Raw genomic sequence first — 21,529 nt, forward strand, 5'->3', positions numbered from 1 at the left:
AGGAATGGTGATTAAGTCACTGAAAAAATATGTTGACCTTCGTCTCTAATTTCATGAATACCTACATAAATTTCACATAAGCGCTGGAAAGGCTCCTTGAACTCAATAAGCCATGAAAGTTTGCTTTTCATCCAAGTGGGCCCAAGAAGGGACTGATCCACATTTCCCAGTACACTTCCTCCCCAATTGTACACTTCTGTCAAATTGGCCTAGTCCCATTTGCTGCAAGGAGCCCCCCAGTGCTCTCCTCCTCCCAGGCCTTGCTCACGCGGTTCCATTCCAGGAACACCTCCCCCTCACCTCCTCAAGTTATATCGGTTCCTTTTGATCCAGCTGAAAGGTCACCCGTGGCGACCTCATTTAGAAGCCTTCCTCCAGACCCTCGGGCAGAATTAATGGCCTTCTTAGCACGTGCCCCCTAACACGGTTGCCTCGTAAGTCGGCCGCTGCCTTCTAGTCAGTCCATCTTCAGGTCCAGCCTTCCTGCCCCCGGCCCACCCTGGGGACCGGGACGAAGGCCTGTTCCCCTAGGTTGCCCAGAGTCTTGCAAGTAGTAGCTGCGCAGTAAACGGTCTTAAGTTTGGCACTTTGTGCTCCCGTCCAGGGGCAAGTAGCTGAGCAGAGAAAGCCTGTCTGTCCGCCTCCCGCCGGCCCCCCCGTCCAGCCCACCGCGGCGCCGGACGAGCCCGCGTGCCTCTCCGGCCACCCCCGCGGCGCGCGGCGCTCAGTCACGGGAGTTGGAAATTCCGGCGCGTGCAGACGCGCGGGGCCGGGCGGGGGCGGGGGAACCCGTGGAGTGAGCCTGTGACGTGAGGGGGCGTGGCGCCGGGAGGCCCCGCCCCCTCTCCCTCGCCCTCTCTCTCGGGTCGGGGTTACATGGCGGCGACTGCGGCAAAGCGAGAGTCTCGGAGACGCCGCTGCCGCCAGCACAGCCGGAGACCTGAGCCGACACTGGGGGCTGTCCGCGAGCCCCGCACTCCCTCGATGAGTCGGAGAAGTCCCGTGAGTGTGTGTGTGTACGTGTGCGGGGCGCGCCGGCGGGGCGGCTTGGGAGGGCGCCGCGGCGGGCCCGGCGGCGGCGGAGCCGGCTCCCTCCTCCATTGTGTGTGACCCTCCGGCGGCCGCCGCTCAACAAAGGCGCTTTTGTTCCATCTCCCGCCCGCCCCCTGCCCGCCTGCCGGCCCTCCCTCTCGGGCCTGGCCGGCGCGTACCCGCGCGGGCCGGCGGGCCGGGGTCCCCGCGTGGGGCCGGCGGAGCGGCCGCCGCGCCCCTCCCACCCGGCACGCCCCTCGCCGGCAGCCGGCAGCCGGTCCCGGCCGCGCCTGCCGGCCCCGGAGGCCCGCTTGGCGGCTGCGGCACCTCCGCCTGCGCCTGGCTCTGAGGGTTCGAAGCCCGCCCGGGCCGGCGGGCTAGGGGCGGCGGCCGGGAGGGGCGGCCCGGGAGCGGCTGCCCGGGAGCATGAGGTGGCGTGGAGTCTCGCCTCCCTGGCACGCTGCCTGTCGAAATGCTCCCGCGTCTCCTCCCCCTTCCCATTCCAGTGACTCGGCCTCAGCTGACTCCGGCCGGGCAAAGTCTCCAGTGGACTCGGCAAATTGCGTAGCGCGCACCACTTAACCGGCTCGTCGGTCCCGGTGAAGTCCTCTGGCTAAGTTTTGAGTCTAGCCCTAAATGAGAAGGAAACTCGTGAGTCGGAATTCCTAATCTGCCTCCCCTCTGCTGCAGCCTTTCCTTAGTCGCGTCCGGGACGTTGAGCGGTGGTCTGTGAAAGTAGCCAAATGAAAACTTGTTTTGTCAGTTCACTAAAAAGGGCCTTCGCTGTGCATTTTTATCTGACTTGGTGAGGTGCGCTGAAAAGTAAAGATGTTTTGGCCGCTCTTTGTTCCTTGCTTTATATAGTAAATCTCAACTGGTTCAGGTGTTAGGTGGGGGCTCTGTGAAGCAGGATCTTTTTGATTCCTTTCCTGTTTTTTCTTTTGCTTGCTCATTGGAAAAAGTCCAGTGAAGGGAACTGGTGATGTGGAATTGGAAGCCGACTGAATTTGCAGCAAAATTTGTGTTCTTTCCTTCAGTGCTAAAAATGCCCTTAAAAGTCAGTCTCAGTATTAACTTTAAGAATTTTTTTAATTTTTATTTACGGATACAAGATGATTTGTTGAGAAAAAAGATTAACGGAACAAAAACGGAGCGCAAATAGCGTTAGAATAATTTTCTGATTGTTTGATTCTTCATGCTTTATTTTTTTAAATTCTGATTGGACATAGCCTTTCTTTTAAACGTTGGGAAACTGAGATGGAAAGAGTAATCTGACTGCATGAATGTAGGGTCCAAAGAGGGAATTGCCTCTAGAATTTCTCTTAGAAAGGTCAGATTTTAACGTTTGAAAAATAATTTTGAATTGGGTGGAAGAAACTTTACAAATCTTCAACGCATAGTTGTTCAAACATGTTTATGAAGGGCTTGCTATGTGCCAAGGTGTGTAAAGTCCTTTTACACACATATATGTTACATCATTTAATAAGTATTGCCTTGTGAAACTTGTAAAATTGCTTATTGGTGTCCTAAATTCATAATTGCTATCATCTAGGAAATGACAGATTTGAGTAGGACATGTTTTATCATCTAGATATTACTATTTAGAAAAAAAGAAAATCCTCTGGGAAATGCAGAATTGTTTATAAAAGCCTTTGTATATAACCATATTTTGGAGTTCACTCATTTGCAAAAGAGGATTAAAAGTAATGTTTGACTACTTTCTGTAATTAAGAATCTAGAGAAGATTGATTTGAAGATCAGTTAATTTTGCAATAGAAAAAGCACGTTCCAATGACAAGTGTTAGTACTAAATGTGTTGCAGTGTTTTGCATAAGTTCATTTAAGCATCGTGAGAATTCATAACTGACAAAATGGAAAGGTTTGCTGACTCAGGGTACATTGCTGAAGGGGATGGGGTAGGGTAGGAGGAAGCTTGAAGTGCTGAAAGTTTTGAGTTGGGTGATGACTCATCTTGCCCACGGCTGCGACGTGGCCTTTTTTATTTATACACTGTATTTTTTTAAATGATAGGCTAAAATGTTTCTGTCCACATTATAATTCTCTCTCTCAGGAGGAACCACAATTTCTCTAAAAAAGTGATGGCTTCTTAAATTGCATTTTAAAAGGTTATCATATATGGAATTTTGGAACATTTGTTGAGAGGAAAGGTAAAATTCCCTGTCAGTTGCTGAAGTTAAATGTTTGATCCTAACAGTTCTTTGGTTCTTACTGGGAAAGATTTGTTACAGATTATTTACAAAGAACAGATAGTACTTTTATGGTAGATATTAACCTCATGTTTTCATTGGTAATGTAAAAGTTATCTTTATAATATCTAGAAATTAGGTTAAATAAGTGGTAGAGGTACAGAAGTATTTCACCTGAATATTTCATGAGCATTTCATTCTGATGGAATTATATGTAGTGCTTTCTCCATATCTATATGAGTTTTAAAAAATTTTTTGTTGAAAGTATTACAGATGTCCCCCTTTTCTCCTCATTGACCCCCCTCCACACCACTGAATTTTCAGTTTTAATAAAGATAACTTGAAATAGATATTGTTACAGGCACTATTCTTTTTTTAAAAATATATTTTTGTTGATTATTTTTTAGAGGGAGAGAGAGAAACATTGATGTGAGAGGGAAACATCGATTGGCTGCCTCCTGCATGCCCCCTACCCTGGGACAGAGTGTGCAACCTGGGCTTGTGCCCTGACTGGTAATGGAACCGGCAACCTTTTGGTGCATGGGACTATGTCCAGCAGAGCCACACCGGCCAGGGTGGCACCGTTTTTCATCAGCCTTTTTAAAAGATAAGCTAAATGTACAGCTCCAAATTTAGGAAATACACTGAAACTTGGTAATTAAGGTATTTTGACTGATTCTCAAAAGCAACCATTTAGCAGGTTGGCTTAAAATAAGATTGACGTGGGGAAGAAAGACTGAGACTAGCAGTTTGTTTTAAAAATGAGAAAAGAAAAACCTCTATTCCCTCACTTTTCTTTGTATACTGTTTTCTCAAAGTCACTTATTTGAAGAGTTTTATGGGCAATAAAGTGTATCGTTAATGTGAATTATATCTTTGTAGAGAGATTTTGGAAGAGCATTGCATGATTTATATAGAGGAAATTTAATAAAGTTTAACTCAAACCTTAAAATGTATTTCCTACTAAAGGAATTATAAAAATACAAATATGAAAGTATCATAGATTTTCAAAGCATCCTATCACTTAGAGATTGAACAAGTACTTCCTGTGTGTGTTTTTAAGATTATATGTAATTAGCTGTCATGCATAATTCAGAATTAATAAACTGGATATCTTAGCTGTTTTTCTGTGAGGTATATTGCCTTATGAAACAGCCTTACCACTGCAACCTGGTTCCTTGTTCATATTGCCCGCATGAACCATGTGTTTTTCTACGGTCCCTGTTAGAATAAAAGAAGATGCCTCAAAAGTAAATTCTTTGTGGCATTGTTGGCTGCCGCCTGTCAGTTCCTTCATCCTGTTTTGTGGGCTGTTACATTACAGGCTGCTAGTGGTATGGGATTTTGGTCAATTTTATTGCTCAGAGCCATGACTGAGACTTTACAAAAAACAACAATAATGTTATTGTAGTTAATGGCTTTTTCCAGGGAGTTGCTTTTCATGTGGAGCTGATGCTTTTAAGGTAACACTGTAGGCTGCGTCCAGCATTGTTTTTCCCCTTCCATGAAATGCATATTTGAAAAATACAGTGTGCTCCTCTGATAGTTTTTAAAAGTTTGTCTTTTATAGGTGCCAGCCTTTTAAATCCATTTCTGAAAAGGTGTCCAGAGATTGAATGTTTATATAGCAAATAACATTTTCCATTTAAATCTGGTATGTTTTCATTAAAAAAAAAAAAAGTATCACAAAAATTGTTTCTTAGAATCCTAGCATTTGCTTTAGGAAAGAGCCTGCCTCTGCAGAGTGTGTGAAATTGCCGTGCATTTAATTGTGTACAACCATAAAACTATAAAATGTTAGTGTATACAGAAGGGTCATGGACATTATCTTGCCCCTGGTACATCATTTGCCAGTTAGAGAAACAGAGGTGCAGAGAGAGATAAGACCTTGGTACTCAAAGTGTGATTTCTGGACCAGAAGTATTAGCATCACATGGGAATTTGTTAGAAGTGTAGAATCTTGACCCCCATTTTAATGACCTACTGAATTAGAATCTACATTTTAACAAGATTTGCAGGTGATTCAAACGTACATTTCTATAGAAACACTGCTAAGGGATGTATACAGTTACTCAGCTGATTAGTGACCGATTTGGAAAATTCATGTCTTGAGTTGCCCTTTCCATTGACCCTCCTGGAAAAAGTCAGAAGAAAAACTGAGGATCTAATCACTGTCCAATAGAACTTTCTGTGATGATTAAAGTATTCTGTTCTGTGCTGTCCAATGAGGTAGTTGCTATACTATTGAGCATTTGACAGGTGATGCATCCAAGGAACTAAATTTTTAATTTATATTTATTTTTTTTTTAAATTTGTCTTTATTGTTGAAAGTATTACAGATGCCCCTTTTTTCCCCCCTTGAGCCCTTCTACCCCGCCTCCTGCCCAGGCCTTCACCACACTATTGTCTGTGTCCGTGTGTTATGCATAATATGAATATGTTATTTGATTAATCTCTTCCCACCCCCAGCCACCTTTCCCTCTGAGATTCGTCAGTTTGTTCCATGTTTCTATGTCTCTGGATCTATTTTGTTCATCAGTTTATTTTGTTCATTAGATTACACATAATGAGTGAGATCATGTAAAACTGAATCAGGAAGCATCAGAAAACCTGAATAGGCCAGCGACAACTGATGAAATCGAAGCAGTAATCAAAAAATTCCCAGCAAACAAAAGCCCTGGTCCGGATGGCCTCACAGGGAAGCCCCACACCGAGCATTTTACTTCTTATTACAGCTGTCCCCTTAACATGTCTTGCAATGCTGGTTTGGTGGTGATAAACTCCTTTAGCCTTTTTTTTTTGTCGTCTGGGAAGCTCTTTATTTCACCATCTATTTTGAATGATAGCCTTGCTGGATAGAGTAGTCTTGGTTTCATATCCTTGCTTTTCATGACCTTGAATACTTCATGCCGTTCCCTTCTGGCCTATAGGGTTTCAAATGAGAAATCAACTGACAGTCTTATGGGAGCTCCTTTGTCGGTAACAAATTGCTTTTTTCTTGCTGCCTTTAAGATTCTCCCTTTGTCTTGAATTTTTGGCATTTTAATTATGTGTCTAGGTGTGGGCCTCTTTGGGTTTTTCTTCATTGGGACTCTCTGTGCCTCCTGAACTTGTGTGTCTTTTTCCTTGACTAGGGTAGGGAAGTTTTCTCTCATTATTGCTTCAAACAGGTTCTCTATCCCTTGTTCACTTTCTTCACCTCCTGGCATTCCTATGATGCGAATATTGTTATATTTCATGTTGTCCCTTAAGCTGTCCTGTTTTTTTAATTGATTTTTTCTTTTTGGTTTTCTGAGTAGTGATTTTTTTCTACCTGTCTTCTAATTCACCGATCTCATTCTCGGGTTCCTTTGATATGCTGTTTATTCCTTCTAATGTGTTCTTTACTACTGTATGTCGTTCTTAATTTCCGTCATAGTTTTTATATCTTTTCTCATGCTGTTGAGCATCCTTACAATCATTATTCTAAGCTCTATATCTGATAAATTTCTTATCTTCATTTCATTTATCTCTCCTGGAGAGTTCTCTTGTTCTTTCATTTGGGGCTTGTTTTTTTGTCTCCCCATTTTGTCTGCCTGTTTGGGTTTGTTTCTATGTATTAGGTAGATCTGCTAGGACTCCCAGTTTTTTTGGAGCGTCTCTGGTGCAGGGCAATGTCAGGTGCTGTTTGTGACTGGCTCTGAGTACCCTGAGTAGCTGTTTGGAGCTTTCAGCAACCCACAGCTTGTGGTTCTCTCTACTGAGGCTGGGTGTGTTTGGAAAGGACCAGAAGGAGATCAGGCAAAGACTCCAAGCATCCTGAGAACCACCTTTGCCTGCAGGCTGATTGTTTTTCTTAGTCTTTTAATGAGCCTCAGGCTGTAGACCCACAGCAAGGTGTGAACTCCACAGGGTGGGATGAGAGGTTTTCAAAAAGAGTGGAGGAAGTACTCCCCCTCCCCCAGGCAAAATGTCTGCTTGAGAAAGATGTCCTCTGACGAATGGGGGAATGACTCAGCACAGAAATCCAAGCTCTATTTCTAGAGCCCCCCCAACCTTGGACTCTCCTCACACAGTTCTAGTGTGTTCTGCCTTCCCTTTGCCCAAGCCCAAGGTGAGTGGCTGCACCCGAAATTTTGTGCATTGGCCTTTTAAGAGGGTGCCTGCATTTCCAGCCGTCTCTCCCTGGCAGATAGAAACCCCACTGCTTTTCACAGCCAGATGTTATGTGGGCACCTTTCTCAGTTGTGCTCTGGGCTGGGGAGCCCAGCTTGGGATTTAGACCCCAGAATTCTCAGGGGGAACCCCCCACAACTGAGATATCCCTCGGGAACTTTAGCTGCTGCCGATGGTAGCCCAGCCAGCCCTCTTGTACCTCTGCACTTCCTACCAGTCTCTGTGCAGTCTCCACTTTTCACCCTTGGTTATAAGGTTTTTCCCCAGCTAGTCTTCAATTGATTATTTAGAATAGTTTTCCTATATTTTAGTTGTAATTCCAGTTTGGTCCTGGGAGAGTGTCTGTAGATTCCACTTAATCTGCTGCCTTCTTGGAACCTTATTCATATTTAAATAGCTGCAGGTAGCTAGTGGCTACCATATTGGACAGCACAGATCTGGATTATCTTTACCCACACTGAATTTAAAATAACCTAAGTCGTAATTTAATAACTGATTAGGCTCATTTTAATAATTTCCCTCTTCATTTATAAATTGGAGAGATGGTAGGTTTTTACCTACTTTTCTAGTATGCCCAGATATTATTTTAGTAGTTATTATATTATAAAGCAATGCCAGCTTTCTGATTGATACTCCTGTGTTCAATAAAATAGATGATCCAAGTTACAGGAATGTACATTTTCTCTGTTGTCAATAAAGGTTTTTTTCACTTGGATTAAAAAAATTAAAAATAGCTATTAAGTGTTTCTTAATTATCTTGTGGATAGTATGGAGGGAACAGTTTTTGCTGTTGGCCTAGTATGTCCAGGCTTGTTGGCACTTGTTTATAGCTGCCAGATTGATGTTATCATTTATTTATTTCCAGGTACAGAAACACTGAGTGGTTCTTAACCTCCCACCTTATGTAGTGGGAAGATTCTAACCCTGGTGTAAGTCAGACTGCCCTGTTTCCAAATCTTGACGTTTATTATATGTGTGATTTCAGTGAAGTGAAGTAGCTTTACCCCCTCAGGGCATCAATGCTCTTGTTAGTAAAGTGAGACAAAGTAGTGGTTCTCTATAACAGAAATAATTTGTTACTTAGAAAATGCCTGGCACTTTATAGATATTCAGTAAGTGTGAATTACCTTCCCTTCCCCTATTGCATAGCTTTTATAGCCTTCTGTAATTTAGTCTTATGCTTAAGATTTCAGCCAGGTTTAAGACATATTCTGATTTTAGGTCTTGTTGCTTCCCGTTGGTTACTATAATTTTGTGCTTTGCTTCATTTGTGTTATATTACTTGTAGATTTCCTCCACTTGACTTCTTAAGGACCCATTTCTTGCCTGCATCATGAATTTTCCCCTTTCTATTGAGTCATTTTTATTTGTATACAAATGTGCTCTAGAGCTGTACTGTTCAATATGGTAGTCACATTTCAGTTGTTCAGTAGCCATATGTGGCTGTTAACTACCATACTGGACAGTGCAGATATAGAAATCTCTTTTAAATCCTCTCATGATTCCACTTTTTTCTCCCCTCATTTCTCTGATGTTTCAAGCAAATTTTCAAGAGCTGTCTTTGTATGCCCTTTCCACTTTGCATTGTTCTTCAGTCTACTTCAGACTGGCTTCTACCACTGTTTCACCACTGAAATTGTTCTAGTCAAGGTTACCAGTGAGTTACATTTACCAAATCCACGTTACGGGATCTTGTAGTAGCATTCAGTGTAGTTGAACACTTTTCTGCCCATTCACTTGCTTCCCTTAGCTTATGAGACACATGGTCGTCTTGTTTTTTCCTACCTCATACCTTGTCATACTTTTTCAGAGGCTTCTCTCCTCTTCCTGCCTCTAAGTATTGACATATTCCAGAGTTTAGTCCTGGGCTGTTTTCCCTTATCGTTCTAAATTCTTTCCCTATGTGGTCTCATTCAACTTACTGTTTGAAATACGGTGTACATGTGGATAATTCTCAAGTATATATTTCTGGTTTACACTTCTTGCTTGAGCCCCAGACACATTATTCAGTTGCCTGCTTGATATTACCACTCAGTTATCTAAATAGATGTTATCTAAACAGACTTAACATTTCCAAAATAGAACCCTTTTCCCCATATTGTTCTTGTCCCAGTCTTCCCCATCTCAGTAATTGGAACCTAGGAGTTACCCCTGAATCCTCCTGGTCCCGTATCCCTCAAATCTACTCGATCATCAGGTTCTCTTGGTCTCCAAACTATCATTTTAATCTGTCTCCTATTTCACAACTTCATTTCTACCAGCCTAGTCTCAGCCACCATCATCTCATGGGCCTGCTGAAATAGCTTTTAACTGGTCTCTACTTTCTACTAAACTGTCTTTAGTTCTTTCTCCTCCCAGTTGCCAGAACCATCTTTTAAAAATGTAAATTAAACCAGGCCAAGTGCTTAAAACCATTTAATAGTTTTCCTTATCTCTTGGTTAGAGTCCTATCTCATGTGTTCCTTTTTTTTTTTTTTTAATATATCCCTGTTGATTTCAGTGAGAGGAAAGGAGAGGGAGAGATAGATAGAAACATCAATGATGAGAGAATCATTAATCGGCTGCCTCCTGCACATCCCCCGACTGGGGATGGAGTCCGCAACCTGGGCATGTGCCCTGATCAGGAATTGAACCCCGATCGCCTGGATCCTAGGTCGATGCTCAGCTGCTGAGCTATGCCCGGCTGGGCTCATGTGTTCCTTTTAATCTATCCAATCTTATCTCCACATTAATTCCCTTTCCTCAATATGCTGTGGTTATGCTGGCATCTTTTCTTTTCCTTCAAAATACCAAGTTCTGTCTTTGCTGTTTCCTCTACTTGGAATACTCTTCTCCCATCTCTTAGCAATGCTGGTACCTTGTCTTTCAGGTTTTAGCTCCTCAGATATCCAAATCTGAAGTTATGTTATTAGTTTACTTGTTAGTCTTCCCTAGAATATAAGTTCTTTGGAAGTAGAACAACCTTAACTGTCTTATTCTCCACTGTACCATCAAACAGTTCCTTGCACGTGTCAAGTACTCAGTAAATTTTTGTGGACTATATAAAATAGTTTGATTCCTTTAAACTTTTAAAGGGAAAAAATATGTTAAAGATTGTATTGTAGTTAATGTAATGTGATTCTGGACTGGGTTTTTTAGCTCTCAAGTACATTATTGGTATAGTGGTAGAAACTTAAATAGGATCTGAGTATTAGATGGTAGTACTATACCAGTGTGAATTTCCTGATTTTGATGATTATATTTGGTCATGCAGAACAATGTCCTGTAGGAAGTACACTCTACTCTCAAAGGGTTGAGGGTTTGTGTGTACTGTATTTGTCAGAAAGTTATAGAGAAGATTATGGGATTTGGTTTAAAAATCTGAGCTTCAAATCCTGGCTCTCTTACTGATGTGTGATCTTGAATGCATTATTTAAATTTTCTAAAATAAAGATCTTAAGACCCATTTTGCAGTGTTGTTAGGAGAATTAGGGTAAGAGTATATGCCCAGCACAATGCTTCACATATAGTACATCCTTGATGAAGTTTGCTGTTACAGTCTTAATAAAGCTTATAGTCTTTTAAAATTCAAATGTTAAAAAAATTATTGTCATGTTTAGTGCTGCAAATTCCTTTATAATATAAACAAATGTTAAAAAATTAATTGCTTTTATAATAGTTTATAACATGGGATAACATAAGTACCAAATATGTTACTTATATTCTCAAATTAGAAATTTGGGGCCATATTCCATAACATAATTTTTTAATATCTTAAAACTATATACTTTTAAAGCAGAAAGTAGGGCCCCTTGAAATCATTTCAATTAAAATATGTATATGTATCCTGATTCACATGAATTTCCATTTCTTTTGGAATTGTCAGTGAATCTGTGATATTTATATATTAATGTATTTCTATTGTTGATGTAGAAGTACATAAAAACTGCTTGGCAAAATAAATCATTACTTAAAATTGGTGATTTATTTAGTTTTCTTTCTTTTTCCTTCCCTTTTTCTCCCCATTAACGGACACATTATTAAGTAAACATAATGATCACAAAAGGGAGGTGTGAACCTTTCATTAGTTATCATGTCTGTTTTAAATAATAAAGGTACTTCACCAATACTGTAAACCTTACAATTGCATGATTCAGTTTACCCCCTTCTAGCACTTTGTGCTCCTGTTGTCCTATACTTTACTTCTATATGCACTATAAACCCATGATACATTAGTTTTGCTTTAAACAACAGTCTCTTAGAGATATTAAAATATGAAGATAGATTTTTTTTTAAGGCTTTTAATATTTTCCAATTATTTATCCTTTCTTGGGATTTTGCTCCTTTCTGAAGATTTCTTGTTTCATTTGGTGTAATTTTCCTTCAACCTAAAGAACTTTTAGCATTTCTTGTAGTGAAAGTCTGCTGGAGGCAAATTCTTTCTGTTTTTGTCTCTTTGAAAATGTCTTTAATTCATCTTCATCTTTGAAAAATATTTCCCTAGATATAGAATTCTGGATCAATAGTTTCTTTTTTCTTTTTGGTGATTGAAAGATAATGTTCTATTGTCTTCTGGCTTTTACTGTTTCTAGTGATGAATCAGCCATCACTCCTATTATTATTCCCTGGTATATACTTTTTCTCTTTCGCTGATTGCTTTTAAGAGTTGCTCTCCCCCCTCCCCCCCCATTTTCAACAGTTTGATTATGATGTGCGTAGGTATGGGGTTTTTTGTATTTATCCTGCTTGTGGTTCATTGGGTTTCTGGGTCTGTGTGTTCGTGTCCTTTATCAGTTTTGGAAAATTTTTTCCCGTTATCTCTTCATATACTTCTGTCCCATCAGCTCTCTGCTTTTCAGCCTTAGCTGCCAGCTCTTTGGACTGCTTGGACGTTTTCTTTGTTTTCCACTCCCACCTTGGGTTTTTGTTTTTTTGTTTTTTACCTCATGTTTTTGCTGCATTTCAATGCCTCACACTCAGAATACCTTAGAGGGGTTTATCTCATGCTTTCTTTTTTTGTCCCACACTATTAGAGGGCATCTGCCTTGGACATGGTATAGGCCCAATTGCTTCATGAGATTCTCTCTCAGCTTTCCTGCCTTGCCCTTAAACTTTTGCACTCATTGAAGACCAATGGGGAAGAGTTGGCGGGTGGGGCTTGTAACTGGACCTCCACCAAATTGTAATCTGTTATTTGAATTCACATGTAGCCATTAAAAGTTGGTTATACACTTGGCTGGTTTCTTCTTCATCCTGATAGTGGAAAATTCCTTGTTCTCTTGCCACTTTGCCAGGAATGAGAATAGCCATGGTCTTGTCTCTTATGAAGTACTTCGCATTTTCTGGAATTCATTTAGATTTCTTTACATGCTTAGTTTTTTTATGGTCTTTAAAAAAACAAAACTGATTTTGTAGCTTGTCTATTTTGTCATGGATTATAGGGTGAGAGTAATGGTGTTTTTTACCTTTCAGCATTCTAATTAGAAATGGAAATCCTGAGCCTTTCATTAAAATTACAAAATTTTAGAGCTGGAATAGACTATAGAAATTATATAGTTTAGCTACATCATTTACCTGATGAGGAGTTGATACTTTAGGAATGTGAAATGCTTTGACAGCTAATTAGTCATAGATCCTGGACTAGATATCAGATCTCTTTGACTCATGTGGGGTTTTTTTTGTTTTGTATTTTTTTTCTTTTAATATGGACTTAGTGAGATCAGACAGGAATTTTTCAGAATGCCAAACTCTAGTGTGAATCTGATAGGAAACATGTACTTTTTATTTTTTATTTTGCAAGACTTGTTCGGTTCTGGAGAAAATGAGAAACAAAGGAGGAAGGATATTCCAGAAGAGTTATATGCCATTTTGACATAATTTTTTAAAAACGGGGGACTCTCCATCCCAGCATGTGGTTCTGCGTTTGATCAGAGTCCAGAAGTGTTTTGTATGGCCTTTCACGGCATAGCCTTCTTCAGACCCTCACCAGGATTAGCTCAAACTGAAAGCATTTGTGTTTGATATGCAGTCTGGAAAGCTGTGGTGCTGATTCCATAGACCCTGCTAGGATGGAATGAAGTGGAGTAAGATCAAGTATTGTGTAGCTGCATTATACTGCTTGATATTACGTGAACTGATAGGGCTTTTTATAGAATCCTACTTGTCTGGTTGTATAAGACAGTGTATTAGTGGCACAGTCTCTCCCCATTATCTCAGTGAAACAAAATGGGCTATAACAAACAAGCGTTTTTGTTTCTTCATTCTGAGTGGGTTGAAATCAGTTGCTTTCTTCATCTGTTGGCAGACAGATGTATGTGTTCACCATAGAGTATGGCTCCTGGGGAAATACCTGGAAAAGAAAGTACTGTATCTAGGAGTCATCACTGATGTTCCCCTATAGTAGGTCAGAACGTGATTAGATTTAGGGTAGAGCTTGTCGTTTCCAAAATGTCCTGTCAAGAAGCATATGCTTTTTACATTAATTCATTCAGTACATTTTTTAAGTTGCCTACTAAGTACCAGGTACCATGCTCAGAAAATGCCAATAAAACTACTTAGTTCCAAACCTTTTGTTTTGAAATAGAGCTACAACAAAGGGGAGGGGAATGGTGCCCTGGAAAATGAGGAATAAAGGATCTACTCCTCATTTAGGTTAGATTGGGGAAGTTGGTAAAAGACAAGGTAAAAAAAAATGCTATTAGGAAAGAGAGGAGAAAGAAATGTTAGTGGGACAGCAAGGAATCTACTAAGTGCCCTAGCACAGGTGGAGAACATCTGGCCTGAGAAATCATTTGGTCTGGCCCTGCTGAGACAACTGCAGGCAGGACTTGAAATTCAATAAATCTTGGAGCTTTTTTCATAGCTAATTTTTAAGTTGATAATTTTGTATGGCTTGCAAATGATGCTATAAATGTCCAAATAGCCCTTGGCAGAAAAAGGTTCCCCACCCCTGCTCTAGTAGTATGCAGTCCATGAGGTTAGATTTGTTGTTTGTTTCTTTTGTTTTTTTTATTATCCCCTGCTATACCTTAATGCCTAAAACAATGCCTGGCATGTGGTAAGCACTTAGTAAGATTTTTTTTTTTGAATAAAAATGCAGTGGATGGATAGAGGAATTAAAGCTGTTTTACTCAAAGATGTTCAAAACATCTTGGTTCTTCCTGCTTCTGGGACCATATTGCGATTGCATTTCCCCACTCCCTTGAAGTAGCTGTGACAGTGTGACCAAAGATGAATAAAATGTGAATAGAGTGAAGTGTATCATTTTTTTACATAAGCTTTAGGTAGCAGTGAGATATTTCTGCTTTCGCTTTCCCTCTAGCCCATTGAGTGGCAATGGTAGAGATGCATGACACCTTTGTGGGACTTGATACATGGGCAAGACTTAATAACTCACTGAGATTTGGGGGTTATAGTTACTAACCTATCCTGACTGCTACAGAAATTTGTTAATTTTCATCTTGTTGGACTCCTCAGATGTCCAAAGGTACTTGAAGAAGGAGGCCATCTACATGGCTCCTGCTTGTATATTTCCTCCAGTGTTTCCTTAACATTAGGAAAGGATTCAGAAATGAGGGCTTGGCTAAGAAGAAGATAGGAGAGGGGATGAAGGGTTATTATAATTATTTCTAAATTTCTAGCCATAATTTTGTAGAAGGGATTGTTTAATATTCAGTATAGTGTGGTTTCAATCACGTTTCTCCTGTTCTAGGTGTATCACCATAATAAGTGCTTGGGAACAAAAATCCGTGAAATAAGAGACTTGTAATGTGCTTTCATATTTCATAGGTTATCAGCTTTTAGAATTGGAAGGCTCTTTAGAGATTGTTTGACTATCCTGTTTATCTGGTCTGTGAAGTTCTGATATTCCAATATAGATACCCTAGAGTAAATAGCAACTAGATATGAGCATCAGAATAAACATAGTGGCATTTATTTTATAATGGCTTTTAAGGTCAAAGGCCAATTAAAATATATAAAGGAAGAGAAGTTTTTAAAAATTGGATACTTTGCTTGCCGCTATGTAATCATCTGTCTTTGACTTTGAAAGTTTCTGTAGCTAGCAGTAGTTCCTAATAGTAAGCCAAGCCTGTTAGGCTTTGGTGTTTTAATTTTAAGGTCCTCCCTCCCACCCCAGGTTCCTAAGATCATTCACTGATTTGCATGCTCTCCAGGCCTCTTTGAGCTCCAAATCCTGAGAGGAGTTCCTGATAACTCCTCGGACTGTTCTATATTAGGAGCAAGGGCTTTGTCAAGAATGCATATGAGCAGGCAGTTTAAGCTGTAGCTTTTGCCTTCTCTGCCCTAGAAACAGCTTTAATGAGAGCTTGAGACATGACTTTAGGGAAGGGTGAATTTTCTGTAACAACACCTCTCTCTGTGCTAGGGTTAGGAAACAGTCCTAGGTGAATATAAGTGGAGTTCAACCTTTCCCTTCTCTCCAGTAGCAGCTGGGTTTTGGCTGAGAAGATGTGAGGCTGGCTGGATTCCAGTTAACTCAAATTACTCACTTGACCCTGGAGAAGAGCAAAATAGGCAAGAGCTGTTGTGGAGGGAGGAAGGAGAGAGCTGTCAGTGAGTTTGATCAGGCCAAATGACCCATATCAGCATTTAACCTGGGAAGCTGCAGAGTGGAAGATGGAAGAGAGAACCAGAAAAAGTAACCTTTATGTTTAAGGCCCTCATCTCAAACTTGCTTTGCACATCCAGGCTCCTTTACTGACACAGGCGAAATTATAACTGGATAAGAAGGGAAAGCAAATCAGTTTTCTATAGGATAGGGGTGATGGGATAGAGTGAAGTTACTTCTTTTGCATTTTATAACTTTACTTCATACACTTAAGCTTGACTCAGAATACCTGTATTTCTCTTGGTCTGGGCTGGGGGCTAGGCTAAATGACAAGAAAGCAGGAGGTACTTTAGGGAAGAAAGGAATGCTTGATGGGACAGTTGCGTCTGATGGTTTCAGGAAACTGTCTTATAATTTAGGAAGCTGGAATCCAGCCTGGGCTACATAGAGAGCTTTTACTTCCATGTTATGGTGGATCACTGAAAGAAGACCACTGGTAAAGCATACGGCCAACTTCATTCTTATAAATAAACCAGTCTCTGCACATTCTTATAAATCATTCTCTGCACTTCACTTTATTCACCAAATTGTTAAAAACAAAATACTGGCTCACAGTATCCGCCTTCACAGGTTGGTAGGAATGAGTAACGTTTGGAGGTAGAGAAATTGGAAGGATGCTGGGAAGGGTCATTTTAAGTTCATGTGCCGTCTTAGTTTTCCTTTTCTTCCCTTGAAGTGTGGAAAGTGCAAGAGGAATATGGAACCCCAGATCTTTCTGAAGTGTAAGCCTTGAACTTTGCTTTTATGAAGTTAAACACGAAAGATAGTGGAGAAAGTGGTATAAATGGGACATTTATAGAGGTCGTGTAGATGGAGGATGCTCTGACCAGTGATTTGCTGGTACAGTTGATTAATGCCAGGGAGCTCCGTGATTGATGTGAAAGATGGACATGGTTAGAGAGATCAGGATTTGGAACATAACTATTATGAGGGTCATTGTAATAAGGAGGAAGCTGTTTTCGTGGTCACTAAGAGTGAGCATGGGAGGCTTCTGCCTTTTTATGGCTCCTAGAGGCACACACACATCCTGATCTTCCTAGTTAGGTCAGATCCCCCAGTGTAGGCTCTCATAGCATCCTGTACCATTCCTTGGTAGCACTTGTCTCCTTTGTATTCCCCCTTTTCCTGTGTTATTTATTTTCTGTCTCCAACCAGGGCTCAAGTCTGTTTTTACTTACCATTTTATCCCCGGTGCCTGGTATATTGACAGGCACATAATATATAATTAGCAAATACTCGCTGAATGGAATGTGACTAAATAAATTAGAAACATTTACTGGATCCACTTTTATCATTCAGAGGTGTATAGCATTACCTCCAACTTACTGAATAAGGTGGGCTTACTTTTCAAGCTCCTAGGTGAAAAGTTGCTCCAATAGCTTTTGGTCTAATGGATATTGAAGGATTTTGAAGAATACTACTCACAGAACAGTGAGGCAGATCACTGGGCAAGCACTGTTATTGTAAATAATGGGTTCTTTTTTTCCCCCAAGTTTTATTGGTGCAGTCCTCACTGTCTAGTGGAATTACAGACAATATTGATAAATACTACCTTCTCTCTTTAGAATGGTCTCATATTTCTGGTCTATTAAGGCTTTCAGTATAGTCATCATCTGAATCTACAGGAGGACTGCAGTTCTCGGCATAGGCACAAGCTTCTCCCACCTCCCCCAAGATGAATTTTTACCCACTCTCTTACCTTGTAAGTGCTCATCAGCCACTGAGATTTCTGAAAAGGTGTTTTCACCCTTTTATTTGTTTTCTGGTCTGTGATGCTTCTTGGCCTCACTAAAAATTAAAGGGAGCAGATGTGGATGGGAGGGGTTCTTGAGTAGAGAGATCTCATTCTCTTAGCTCTAATCTGGCTGCAATTCCTACTGTAGTGCTATTCTGTCAGATGATAGTGGTGTCGTTTTTGATAAAGCACTATTTGTGCTTAGCTACGATTGCTCTATTAATGAACTAGAAGCTTAAGAGAGTACTTAAGAGATTTTACTGGTCTTATGTCAAGTCTATAGAACTGACTTAAAAATGTACGTTTATTAAAAACTTAAAACTCAACTGAGCTTTAAGGAATTGTCTACATTAGGGCAGAAAGGTAGGTGTGAACAATCCTATTTCACTTGGAAACTAGAAATAAAAAATTTCAGAAGTACTGGGGCCTTTGAAAAATACTGTTTTTCTAGGATATTTGGTAGTATCTAAGAAGTATAAACATGTATACAAATAGAAAAAATTGACGGGACACACAGTATTAAAGTCCTTTAAAAATATGAAGTATTTTTTTAAATTCAAAAGTTTATGTGCAAACGTTAACTTTTAAATGTTTTACTAAAAATAGACAAGCTACAGAATTTTTAGGAGTCTGCTTGTTTTCTTTTTTCTGATTTCTGAGAAGCAGACAAAAACTTGCAAACTGAAGAAACCATCTCTGTTATAGTAAAACAAAGAAAGCATTTATACTTTTACTGTCCTTCACAGTATTAAGCAGATACAAGAAGCGCTTATATTAAAAGAACTCAGGGATAGTAAGTATCAATTTTTGTTAAATAGTCTCTGAGTTATTAGTATCATCAGTTTTCTCTTTCACATGCAGTTTTTCATGTTTGTTGATTTCTGGGAATTGAAGATTTTTTCAGTTTGAGACAAGTGCTGTATATTTTTTAGAATCTTGAATTTCCACATGTGAAGTGTGTAGGAATATGAAGCAGGCAGGACATTAAGCCAGATTACCTATTGTACAAAAGCTTTACTACTGTGAAACAGCTGCTGTGTTTGAGAGTCCTAAGCTTTACTACTGTGAAACAGCTGGTGTGTTTGAGAGTCTTAGCGGCTCTCTTAAGCCACAGCTGAAGGTGATTGGAAATTGTCATATCATGGTCAGAATGGGCTGCTTTATTTATTTCATACACTGATACAGTTTCTCATTGCCTTTAAATTATTGGCCCTTTGAATAAAGAGATACTGCACCTGTACCACCTTTTAGATCAAAAGCCGGCAACAGGAAGCCTTTCCATTTAGGGATTTGGCTGTATTACTTGCATATATATTTAAATAAGCTCCTACATTGGCTGCCTAGTTGTTTCTCAGACATGGGACACACACACACCCTCAGTGTAGCCCCTCTGTCTGGAACAGTTACTCCCTCATCGCTAAGGCCCACCCACTCCCGGACTTCCTCCTTTAGAGCTTTGTTCTAATACCACCTTGCTAGGGAGGCATTCCCTAACCACTCTCCCTTTGTTTTAGTTTTTCCACACCACTTACTGTCTTCTGACATATGTGTGTTTTGCTTATTTGTCGGCCTGTCTTCTCTCACTATAATATGAGCTCTTTATATACATACCACTCAGCTCTATAAGATTCTAATAATTTGTCATACTTCAGTTTTTCAAAAAGAAATAACACATTAAATATGTATTTGAAGCATACTGTGTAATCTCACCCTGATTCTAATCCCTTCCCTTATTCCGCAAGGAAATTATTATGAGTCTGTTATCAGTCTCATATTTTTTTATACTTTTGGTATATATGTATGCACCCATAAAATAACATTCTTTTGCATGTTTATGAACCTGCTATAACTAGTTTCAGCATGCACATTTCTATCTGCAATTTGCTTTTTAAATTTAGTGATTTCAACCATCTATTCATTTTTACTATCATGTAGTAGTCCACTAAATGACTATAACTTATTTATTCTACTGTTGAAAGTTTAGCTATTTTTAATATTTTGCCATTTCAGAAATATTTCGTATGTTAATTTTCAAACATTTCTGTAGGAAATGTTCCTTGAAGAAAAATTGCCAAGTCATAGGTTTGCTTTTTATTTATTCTTTTGTGTTACTAATATTTTAACCTTCAAAAAATCCTAAAGAATTCTGTAAAAATATTCTGAACTTCCCTTCCTTTACTCACTGGCATTTAAGAAATGATACAACCTAATGAGCCTAAAGATTATAAAGAATATAGTGTGGTGGGATCTGGAGTCTGAGCTAACACATGGGAATTGCTTACAACACAGAGAATTATTTTTGATTGAAGGTAATATTAACATTTAGTGACTATAAAATAAATTTAATGTACCAGTTGTAGTTTATAGCTAAATGCCCAATTCATGTCACTTCACAGAGTTGAAGAAAAGAGCACTTCTTGCAGTGGTAACTATTCTCCTTTTTTCTCATTCCCTAGGTTGTATCAGAGTAAGATGGACGGTAGCTTTGATTGTGATTGTGGTGAGCTGGAGCCACCTGATCACTAACAAAGACATCTGTTAACCAACAGCTGCCAAGGCTTCCTGTTGAAATATACAGCAACAAAGGAAGAAAAGAAGCAAAACGGAAATAGTGCTTACCGGCACCTTAGAACGATGCTGCTCAGGACCAGTCCAACACTGAATGTATCTGCACTGTGAGGAGAATGTTCATAGAAGCCTGTTGTGTGCATATTTATTCACATTTTTGTTAAATGTTAAATCGTTTAGCACAGTAAATCTGAGTGCATAGTATGTCATTTCATTCCGTTTGAGTTTCTCGAGTGTTTTCTTTAAATGTCTGCAGAGTTGCTGCCCCATTCTTGAACTATGAGTACTCCAATCTTTTTAATTCTCAATATGAGGAGAGCTTTTTGAGCTTTAAATCTAAGGGGAACTCAACAGGCCTGGTTGGCATATGCAATGAACATCAAGAAACTATCTTGCTGTGGAAGCAAAATTGTTTTTCTTCTCCCTTTTTGAAAGATCCTTCCTTTTGATGCCAGTTTTCTTCCTTGTTTACACAAGTTCAACAATTCGAAAGGAAAAGGCAATAGTAAGGGTTTCAAAATGGCAGAGAAATTTGAAAGTCTCATGAACATTCATGGTTTTGATCTGGGCTCTAGGTATATGGACTTAAAACCATTGGGTTGTGGAGGCAATGGCTTGGTTTTTTCTGCTGTAGACAATGACTGTGACAAAAGAGTAGCCATCAAGAAAATTGTCCTTACTGATCCCCAGAGTGTCAAACATGCTCTACGTGAAATCAAAATTATTAGAAGACTTGACCACGATAACATTGTGAAAGTGTTTGAAATTCTTGGTCCTAGTGGAAGCCATTTAACAGACGATGTGGGCTCTCTTACCGAACTGAACAGTGTTTACATTGTTCAGGAGTACATGGAGACAGACTTGGCTAATGTGCTGGAGCAAGGCCCCTTACTGGAAGAGCATGCCCGGCTTTTCATGTATCAGCTGCTACGTGGGCTCAAATATATTCATTCTGCAAACGTACTGCACAGAGATCTCAAACCAGCTAATCTTTTCATTAATACTGAAGACTTGGTGCTGAAGATAGGTGACTTTGGTCTTGCGCGGATCATGGATCCCCATTATTCCCATAAGGTACGTGGAAAGCCAGCTGAGACAGACCTTTACTGATATATATCACTAGGAATAGATACTTTTGTATTTCCTGTGTATATTGTGGAAGAATCTTTAGTTAGTTGTATTAAACTTTACATAGTACCTTTTCTTCTTTTTAATCTTCACCTG

At 39.9% G+C, this 21,529-nt stretch overlaps 1 protein-coding gene across 3 annotated transcripts in view; it reads left to right on the forward strand.

Annotated features, from left to right (window-relative positions):
- Nucleotides 1-845: 845 nt before the first annotated feature.
- Nucleotides 846-21,529, forward strand: part of MAPK6 (mitogen-activated protein kinase 6) — a 36,401-nt gene continuing 15,717 nt past the window's right edge. Inside the window, exons 1-2 of one of the 3 annotated variants that reach the window (XM_081129213.1) lie at nt 846-1,002; nt 20,194-21,379. In XM_081129213.1, the coding sequence (XP_080985339.1) occupies nt 20,825-21,379 (555 nt within the window). In that variant the 5' untranslated portion in view covers nt 846-1,002; nt 20,194-20,824. Of the gene's footprint in view, nt 1,017-1,538; nt 1,684-20,193; nt 21,380-21,529 lie in introns of those variants that run through there. The other 2 variants (XM_081129215.1, XM_081129214.1) reach the window with 2 other exon arrangements.

Source organism: Miniopterus schreibersii (assembly GCF_964146895.1).
Source record: "Miniopterus schreibersii genome assembly, chromosome: 1".
Taxonomy (NCBI): Eukaryota; Metazoa; Chordata; class Mammalia; order Chiroptera; family Miniopteridae; genus Miniopterus; species Miniopterus schreibersii.